The 9862-nt window shown below is 47.1% G+C and overlaps 1 protein-coding gene across 1 annotated transcript; it reads left to right on the top strand.

Moving 5' to 3' along the window:
- The first annotated feature begins 3332 nt into the window (after nt 1-3332).
- On the top strand, nt 3333-6278 carry LOC127340679 (transcription factor bHLH168). The gene is made up of 2 exons (XM_051366433.2): nt 3333-3803; nt 5410-6278. Exons 1-2 carry the CDS (start codon nt 3555-3557, stop codon nt 5857-5859), a joined length of 699 nt encoding a protein of 232 aa, XP_051222393.1. The 5' UTR covers nt 3333-3554; the 3' UTR covers nt 5860-6278.
- The last annotated feature ends 3584 nt before the right edge of the window (nt 6279-9862 follow it).

The raw sequence follows: 9862 nt of genomic DNA, 5'->3' as shown, positions 1-9862 counted from the left end.
AGGCGCGTGCGGCTGGTTCTAGCGTAGAGCGCGCGGTGGAAAGTGGGGCGGCACAAGATCTGGTGTTCGAGAAGAGGAAGGAGATGGATGGATTGGTTTGTGCACATCCAAAGTCTGGTTTTTTTTTTGGAAAACAATACACTGCTAAACTCACTGTGTGGGCAGACATGCGGGTCCATAAGCGCCAAGTCAACAAATACGTCGTGTTCACAGATCCAGACATCCAGTGACCGTATACGAGCACCTAACTCGTCTTTAGTTACCGTAAATTGATATTTTCTGAACCCCGCCATCAAGTTCAAGTACTTGCCATGTATTTTACTCTAAATAGAACTCAACACAATTGATGATAATAAAATAAGATTGTGAAATATTGTTCACGTACATAAAGGACATGTATAGCCATTTCCGCCTCCCGATGACAAACCATCTCGCGAATGAACTCGCAGACGTAGTATCCACATAAATTATTTCCGGCTTCCTGCTTCAAACACTTTACGAAAATATAGTTCGATCAAACTAATAATCAAGCATGATAATGCATGGTATTGAAAGAAAAATCAAAAAGATTTGCGGACATATCTATAGTACTACTTACATCGCGATCTTGAAATGTAAGCTCCAGTTTGCATTCACCTCTAGCAGTCTTGATGAAATGTTTCCAAACCCTGCCCGGCAAAGAAAAAATGAGTAAAAGAGTTATTAATTACTTGATATCAAGAAATGAACAGAAGATGCCGATACAGGGCGATAATGATTGAAATTAACTCTGGAGCATTGCACCCAGGTCCGTCCATTGCCCATGGTTTTTATGTTTCGACTCCATGACAAGTACTACTCCTTTGTAAAGATGAATGATTAGCAGAATATAGTGAAAGCTACGTACGTATAACTCGGAGTATTAGTTAGACTTAACATCGAGTAAGCGAAATCGAATGTGTATAAGACAGTAAAACTTATTCGAAGTTGTAAGGAAAGAATATGTCCGATTTGGTTTCTTGCTTTTGTAAAAACATTAGCAAGTTATCATCTGTGTCCCTGGGAAATTTTTGTACCGTAACTTGATGAACGGTATTTGGGTCAATGAACCCAATGTCATAGAGTATGTCTCTTTTGCATTCGTGAATCTTCATTATGCATAATATATAGTGTATACAAGAATATAGTGAGGATAATTAGTGCAATGAATGAGCTGAGCTAGAGACTTAATTACAGAAATAAATCACTTACAAACAGTAGCAACTAATGAGAGTTTTGTCGAGGGCGTATTGATTGAATAACTGAAACAGTTCTTCAAACTCAATGAGAGTTTTGTCGAGGGCGTATCTCCTCATTTCATCGAGAACCTCTTATGCATAAGAAGAGAGAGCAAAGAAACATACACATCTTGTGCTAAGAAGTGGAAAAAGCTAAGTGTAACTCACAAGCTTGGGCAGAGCATGGTATATATAGAGATGGTCCTTTAATCCCAGTTGGTATTACCAACCGGGACTAAAGGGGCTCGGGCCTAGCGCGCTCTGCCACAACCCCTTTAGTCCCGATTGGTAATACCAACTGGGATTAAAGGTTCAAAACGAACCGGACTAGCGGGTTCCGTCGCCTGCGCCGTTCGAACCGGGACTAATGCGGCCCATTAATTCCGGTTCCTTTTGAAACCGAAACTAAAGCTTCCAGGGGCTTTGAACGAAAGCCTTGTTTTCTACAAGTGCCATGTAGAAAGTGCGTACACATTGATGATATGGAATTGTTGATTCACAACACATTGGTTTTGCTGATCACGAGCTTAGAAGCCTAAAACTTGGAGAAATGTTTCATTGGAGTTGGCACCGTCTGTTGGCCAATCTGGTGGCATGTTACTTGGATTCAAGGGTAGTTCCTTAGAGGTTGGGTCTAATGACCACGGCCAATTCATTATTAGCCCGTTGGTGTATCATCGTCATGCCAAGTTCAAGTTTGAGTTGGATGGCAAGTTTCAAGCATATCATCTTTTCTAGGTGTTTATCTTGAATTTATGTTTCGACTTGATCAATTTTGAATCATTTCTTATTTATTCGTACTCATGATGTCTTTTTTTTGCGATGTAATCATGATGTCATAAAGATACGCATGAATGCTCACTTAACTGCATTCTACAAGACATGCTTTCAATAGGCTCAACTCTCCTATGCCCATTGTTTGGATCATATACATTGAATATATATCAACGTGGTCAGCATTACGTTGTCTATGGACAAACCATTCAAGTCTTAGTCCACAGGGATTATCAAAACCATACATTGAAGCCCCGTGCTCTTTCAGATGGGCCGTGAAAGATGAGGGGGGGTGAGCGAGAGGAAAAACGACTAACCACTAACATGTGAGTCCTATACATGCATATTCTTTGTGGTGCGAACTTTTAATAATCAATTATATATGTGTAAGATGAAAAGTATTTTTTTTCGTGTTAACTTTCGACCTAGCATCCGGGTGTGGGACCCAACTTCTTTTTCAAAATTATGGGCGAAGCGGTCATGATCCAACGTTGCGGCATCACCGGCCATTGGCGAAGCTAGGCCCGAACACAAAAAGTTGGTAAACAACAAATATTAGCAGTAAATACACCTTAATTGACCCCATACATAAATCCTAACATTTGACATACTCCTAGCACTCCCAACAAGTATTTGAGTCTTGTCATCAGTGGCTACTGCTCCTAGCACTCCCACCGTCGCCGGCCGCTCGTACTGCCGCATGAGATCACCGGTGGATGGACGGTCCGGCCACCGGCCTCGCCGGTCCTCCTCGGTTTGGCACTGCAGCACCGCGTTGGCAACTTAATAACTGTGGTATCATGAGCCAAGCATTGACCTTGAAACCGCGGTTTTCTCACCGGCCGGCAGTCGCATCATACGCGTGCGAAAATGTATCATCTTCATCCACGTTGCGGTTGAGTGAGAACGTGAGGATGGGACGGGACAGATGTTCCCCCCTGGAGTAGAACCCATGGATCTGAATCTGAATACAAAAACGAGCCCATGGATAGATAGCAACACGCAGCACCACGTTGCTGTCAAATTATTAAAAAAAAAAACACGCAGCACCAAGCACGTGCGTGGGCTGCCGTCTACAGTAACGAAAGAAAAAGAAAAGAAAACGAATCGTAGGGACCCACACGAAAACACGTCTCGGTGGACCCGGACCGGATTGGGGTTGACCACCACCACCACTACTCAGCTCGCTCCGTCCATCTCTCACTCAGTGACGATTCCTTCTCTCATTTTTTAAGTACACAAAATTTCCCTTTTAGCTGCTTTGGTTTGCTCCAATCAATCGCCGTCTTGCTCCTCCGTCCACAACACAACACAACAGGGCAGCGCCTCCTGTATAAATAAGCTCCCCAGACCCAACTACCAGCTCAAACCTCCTTCCATCCATACACAGATCAGCTCAGCTCAACCCACTTCTCCTCCTTTCTTGGCATCTCACACGAGCCAGATAGCGAGCGTTTTCTCCTTTCCTCCATCTCTTTGCTTCTTCTTGCCAAGCCGAGCCCAGCCTCCAGCGTCGTCGGAAAGATGAAGAGCAGGAGGCAGAGTGGCGGCGGCGCAGTAGCTGCCGTCGACGGGAACACCAGCAGCGGCTGCGGCGGTGGCGGGGGAGGCTGCAATAGCAAGATGGAGAGGAAGGACGTGGAGAAGAACCGCAGGCTGCACATGAAGGGCCTCTGCCTCAAGCTCTCCTCCCTCGTTCCGGCCACCTCCACGCACCACATCCGCCATTACCAGAGCTCCAACACATCGTCACAGTCGAACAATAACAACAAGGTACGTATTCCACCTCACCTCCTTCGCCATTCACCTGATCCTGCCTTTTTAATTTTCTTCCCCTGTTAAACTCAACTCATCCCATCTGGGAGGCTAGCTGTTTAATCTTGAATTCCCACCCAGCTGCCAGGTCAAAATCTAACTAACTGTTAGCCAACAGTAAACCAAGAGTATAAAAACACGTCGCTATTATATTACCCCTCAACATGGAGTAGTATACACATAATATACGTGGAGCAGACAACTCTAGGTTGGTTTCAGGTCCACTGAATTATTTTGCTGTACGTCGTTATCAAGTTCTCGTCGATCCCCTCCACCACCATCACGCTCACAGTGTTCTCGCCTCTAGCCTCCTTGAAAAGGCAAATTTTGACGAGATGCTGATCCTCATGCTTCAAATCCAAAACACAAAATGAAAAGCTACCTAGTTGCAGTCCCTGTGGAAATTTTAGTCAGTCGGTTTGTTAGGAGTATAACAGTTTTTGGAAATTCGCCTAAACGTCAAACGTTGCCTTAAACACCCTAAGAGCATGTCTAACAGACCCCTTATTTTTCTACCCCTTAAAACACGAGTAGAGGGCCCTGTATTCACTTTTCGCTGGCCGAAAACTCGTCCGAGCTAGCAGACCCCGTATCCCCACCCCGTAAAACAGAATCATACGGAATATTCTGTTTTCAGCGGCGGCGCGCGGGTGGCTACGGCGGCGGCGCGGGGAAAACGGTTGAGAATTCTAAAATGTCCGCGCGCTCTAGTGAAATGGGATGAGGGGTTGGCCCTATATTCAGCCTCCCGCCCCGTACAAGTAAGGGGCGAAGAGCCGCCCCGTAGCCAAAACTGTAAAAAATCGATGCGGGGCCTGTTTTACGGGGTCTGCTAGACGGCCGGGTAGCGCCCAACCCCTTATTTCGACGGTTATTATACGGGTTTGGCCCTTTTTAAGGGATCTGTTAGACATGCTCTAATATAATCGGACCATGATGATAAGATAGGTTCAAACTAAAGGTGAAAAATGATTTGACATTTGTGCAGCCCTTTTCTGTCCCCTCCTCTCCGATCAGCTCCATTCACACACACGTTCTGCTGTCAGCATGTTAATCATTCATGGAGTAGGAGAAGTACTAGCGTCAGAAATCGGTTGGTGACGTTCAGCCACGTGGTTGATATCCATGTTTGTTTGTTTCCGCACGTGCACAATTCATCTGGTTGTGCAAGGAGCCAAACGATGGACGACGATTATCACTCACTCATTCGATTATTCCATATCTATCGGATAGGTCTCCACATAACTTAATCTTTCACTTCAACCAAAAACTTAGTTTTCAGAGGAACCTTTTTTCTCAACCCCAATGATTCTTGAAGCCACCCACCGAAGATCCCACACATGTACTCGTGCGATTTCATTCACATGCCCTTCTCATCTTCGAGACAAAAAAAAACTGTACTTTATTCAGATCAGCAACAAAAGCTATAGAGAAAGCATAATTACATGTGCAAGAAGATCTCAATGGATTATATCGGGATACTTTATTCAGTACTGATTAGCAGCAGGATTTCGCCTTGCACAAATGATCTCGTTGTCTGACGAAACTGCTCGTGCGATTGCAGGACGCGATCACGCAGCTGGACCAGCTGGACAGCGCGGCGGCGTACATCAAGCAGCTCAAGGGCCGGATCGACGAGCTGAAGCGGCGCAAGCAGGGCGGCGCCGGCGGCTGCTCCCCGTCCGCATCCGGGAACAAGGCGTCGTCCACGACGACGACCGCGACGGCGTCGTTGCCGGTGATCGAGGTGCGGCACCAGGACTCGACGCTGGACGTGGCGCTGGTGAGCGAGGCCGGGAAGCCGTTCAAGCTGCACGAGGTCATCTCCGTGCTGGAGCAGGAGGGCGCGGAGGTCGTCAGCGCCAGCTTCTCCGTCGTCGGCGACAAGATCTTCTACACGCTCCACTCCCAGGCGCTCTGCCCCAGGATCGGCCTCGAGGCCGACAGGGTCACGCACAGGCTGCACGGCCTCGCCGCCGCTGCCTCCGCCGCCGCCGCCGTCTACACGGCATGAGCTAGCTGCATCTCTTCGTTTTTCTATTTTTTCATGGCGACCAACCTACTGATCGACAGACATGGGTCGAAGGAGAATCGATGGAGCTGTTTAATTGATTTGCAGCTGTGCGTGTGCATCGGCTAGCTCGCTGCAAATTGTTAGTTTTTTCATCAAACAGGGCAGCAATGTTCTATGTGATGTTTTTTTGCAGCTTGAACCCTCCTGGCTCTTGTAGTGTTCTTGGATGATTAGTTGGTTGGTTGCCTCCTCTGCTTGTAAGCTGCAGGGTTCACCTATCTGAAGTCTAGTGTAGCTATGTAATTCTGAGGTCCTCTTTTTTTCCTTCAGGATATCTGAATTTTCCAGAGTGTCCGAGTTTCTAGTATTCTGAAACCAGATGATCGAATAAATGAATGATCTTGTATGCTTTGAGGACATCCGAACCAGTCTGTCAGGTCTAACTGATCGTTTTGAGGGATTAAATTTCTTCAGGGTAACTGTGGGGTGTTGATTCTGCCATTGACCTTGCTGTTTCGTCCATGTAATCCTTTTTTGCTGAAAAAAAAAACGAGACCAAAGGGGGGAGGAACCCCTCAGCATATTTTTATTTTTATGGAAAAAAGACGAGAAACTCAGACATGGTGTTTTGGCTCGTATGCCTAGATAAACCTTTTGGAAATTTTGTATTTTAGATCCATTTCAACATGTTAAAGAAATTCCAAAAAATTATCAATGTACATCCGAACATCCTATGTTAGCTCACAAAACTTTTGTAGGAAAAAACATTTTTTGTAGCATATGTAAAAAGACAAAAAAAAATGTCTCATGAAAAGTTATTTTGGAGTACCAAAATTACCTTTTTTCATTGGCCACAAAAAATAATATTTTTCACAAAACTTTTTGTGCGAGCATAGAATGTATGGATATGCACCTAGATATTTTTTTGAGAATTTTAATTGTAAACATTTTGGAATCGAACCCGGTTAACCTGGAGTTCTCTTTTGCTGAGAATCAATATAAACTTTGCCAACTAGCTTAATGAGAACATCTGTGGCTCTGTCCTTGTACCAAACTTTCTTATCTTGTTGATTTCTATACAAAACCGGCAATCAGCAACTATAGAACAGTAACGAAATAAGCTAAGGATGCTGATTCTTAACGTACAACAGCAGCAACGCGCGTGGCAAGGACAAGACAGAGGAAGAGGTTTCAGACAATGACAGCGAGATAAATAGCAAGAAAAGGACGGTAGATGGACGGAGACACGCTTTGCATTTTGGACTTCTTTCAGCACGTGCTGAATATGCTAACGAACGATTGAGCAGATCTTTTGGTTCCATGGAGGGCCTTTTTCGAGACCACGCGGAGGTTTAAATATATGTATATGCATATTTGCTGTCAGTTTGAGCTGCATGAGCAACGCTGAAGCTAAAGAAAGGATGACTCTGAAGTTTTCTTTTTAAGGGGAAAGGATGACTCTGAAGTTACTGGATGTGTGCGAAAGATGTATCAGATAATGACAGCAATAAGCAAGTTTATCAACGAGCCTTTTGGTTTCTCTGCTTGAACTGCATATGAGTCTGGCACGTTTACTGATTCTCAGATCTCACGCGTTGCTATCTACCGATACCTTTTTTTTTTCATCTGGTGGACCGTAGACGATGTGTCTCGGATCCCGTTACACACGGTAGAAATCCCACGCACATGCTTCACAAAAAAAGAATCCCACGCGCATAAACACCACGTGCTGGATTCGCTGATGGCACTGCAGTAATTAGCTACTCGCAAAAAGAAAAATAGGTAGTAATGTCTTAAAATCAGACCATATAATCACCTCTGAAACAGCCATTAACCCTTGCTGCAGCAGATCCTGGGGGGTCAAACCTCCCACTGGCCCCCATGTTCCGCCATTGCCGTGCTTTAACTCATTAGCTCCCAGGAGATTGGGTACCCCGTCGCTTTTATACGGGGTCAATAGATATGAGACCTAAACCTTTTAGAGCATCTCCAGTCGCGTCCTTGAAAGCATCCCCAAAAACAATTTGGGGCGCGTCGGACCAAAAAACGGTTCCAGCTGCGTTCCCAAAGTCCAATTTTGTCCGGCGCTCCGATACGGTGTTCGGCGCTCCGAGCCCGTCCCCGCCCCACAGGGGACGCACCGGGGACTCCGGATACACCGAAAATCGAGGCGGGGAGTGGCGGGGCCGACCCGTCAGCGGCACAATAAATTTTAACCTAACCGTCGCCTACCTCGCGATGGAAGTAATTGGCGCGCAGCGACGGTGCAGTTCCCGCAGCGACGGTGCAGTTCCCGCAGAGGCGCAGCGACGCGTCTCGTCGCGCCTAGCTCTTTGTGCCGGCGTTAATGAGCGCCACCGCTCCCCCGCCTCCCTCCGGCCTATAAAAAGGGCCGTCTCTCATCGTTTCTCTCACACACAAACCCTAGCCTCTCTCCCCAATCCTAGCCGCCACCATCTCAACAAGAGTCGATGCCATGTCTGGTAGAGGCGGAGGCCGAGCTCGCGGCCATGGTCGTGGTCGTGGTTGTGGCCACGGCAGAGCTGCACGCTCGCCGTCGCCTGCCACGCCGTCGTCTTCATCGCCGGAGATGGACGTGGAGCCGGGCGTGTTGTTCGAGTTCGTCCTCGTCCTCAAGGGCGACCCACGCGGCATCCAGAGGCTGCCGGACTCCTTCGCCGAGTAAGTCGCCGGCGACGACCGCCCGCGCACGATGCATCTGCGGAAGGCTTCGTGCGGCTACTACCGGTGGATCGTCGACGTGATCTACGACGCGCGCGGCATGATGTACCTCAACATCGGCTGGGAGAAGTTCGCGCGCCACTACAGCCTCGAAGCCGGCTTCATCCTCCTGTTCTCCTACTTCGGCGACAGGGACATGAGCGGCAAGGTCTTCGACGAGACGCGCTACCGCCGGGACTACCACGACAACAGCACCGACGAGGAGGACGACTAGTGTTGTTTCTTCGCAGCGAATACGTGCACGGAGGTCTCTGTCTGTTCTTCTTCCTCGGTAGAACCAACAAGGGCACCATCTCCTGCTGGATTTTCCAGTTTGGGTGCCTGGGTGTGCCCTCGAGTGCTCTTTCTTGGCAGCGAACACACGAAACCTTCGATGCACGGCCTAGTTAGGTTTAGTTTTTTTGCAATATTTTATATTTGTGTCCACCATGGTTCAAACTATGTATTAGTTTGTGGAAAACCATGTTCCAAAGTATGTCTTCGTGTAAACCACATTCCCAATTATGTATTAGTTTGTGGAAATTGAAATAAAAATGCCAAAAAAAAGGATTTTTAATGTTTGGGGGCGGCGTTTGGGAGACGCGAGTGGGGAGCGACGTCCCCCAAACGCGGCACGAATGAAACACGTCCGCCAAACACTTAATCCGGCGCTTTTTGGGGGACGATTTGGGGGACGCGACTGGAGATGCTCTTAGTTTGTTTAGGTTCCCTGATTAGAACACGATCTCTAGGTGAGAGGTGCATGTTGGTTTGGCCCCTCCCCTTAACGTTCTTTTCAACTAAGTATTTATGTTAGTGCTACGAATGGTGTCCTAGAGGCACCACTTTTCGACTAAGTGTCAAAATTTAAGAGAGTTCATGCATGAAGGTTGTGCTTGACACACACTACCAAGACTAATCTGTGAGTCCGCGAGACGACTAAGTTCCAGCTGCACCTAGCTTAAAGATCGAGTCGTCATGAGCTAGTCGTCGTATAGATGACTGAGAGCAATAGAATCTTTAGACCTGAGGTGGTCGTACTATCTAGGTTGGGGACTAGCCGACTTTGAAGTCACCCAACACTATTCGTAAGTGGTAGCTATAAAGTTGACTCTTGGCAAACTAAGAGGCAAGCCGCGTGACATGGGCGCACCGAGGCGGAATTAGCCTCTACGACTCAAAGAGGTATTCTCCTGGCCCTCTCGTGTGATATGATTCGAAGCATGACCATGCGCAACTCAGTTAAGTGTTAATCAAGATTATCCGACTAAGGTGTTAGTCG

Source organism: Lolium perenne, chromosome 3 (genome assembly GCF_019359855.2).
Source record: "Lolium perenne isolate Kyuss_39 chromosome 3, Kyuss_2.0, whole genome shotgun sequence".
NCBI classification, from domain to species: domain Eukaryota; kingdom Viridiplantae; phylum Streptophyta; class Magnoliopsida; order Poales; family Poaceae; genus Lolium; species Lolium perenne.
Note: the sequence above shows the minus strand (reverse complement) of the source record. Positions and strands in the feature narration are given on the sequence as shown.

What these genes read in the sequence shown, in the direction of transcription:
- LOC127340679 (XM_051366433.2), top strand. Translation starts at nt 3,555, where the DNA reads ATGAAGAGCAGGAGGCAGAGTGGCGGCGGCGCAGTAGCTGCCGTCGAC. An exon ending in AGTCGAACAATAACAACAAG is followed by an intron (nt 3,804 to 5,409) that starts GTACGTATTCCA and finishes GTGCGATTGCAG; the next exon opens with GACGCGATCACGCAGCTGGA.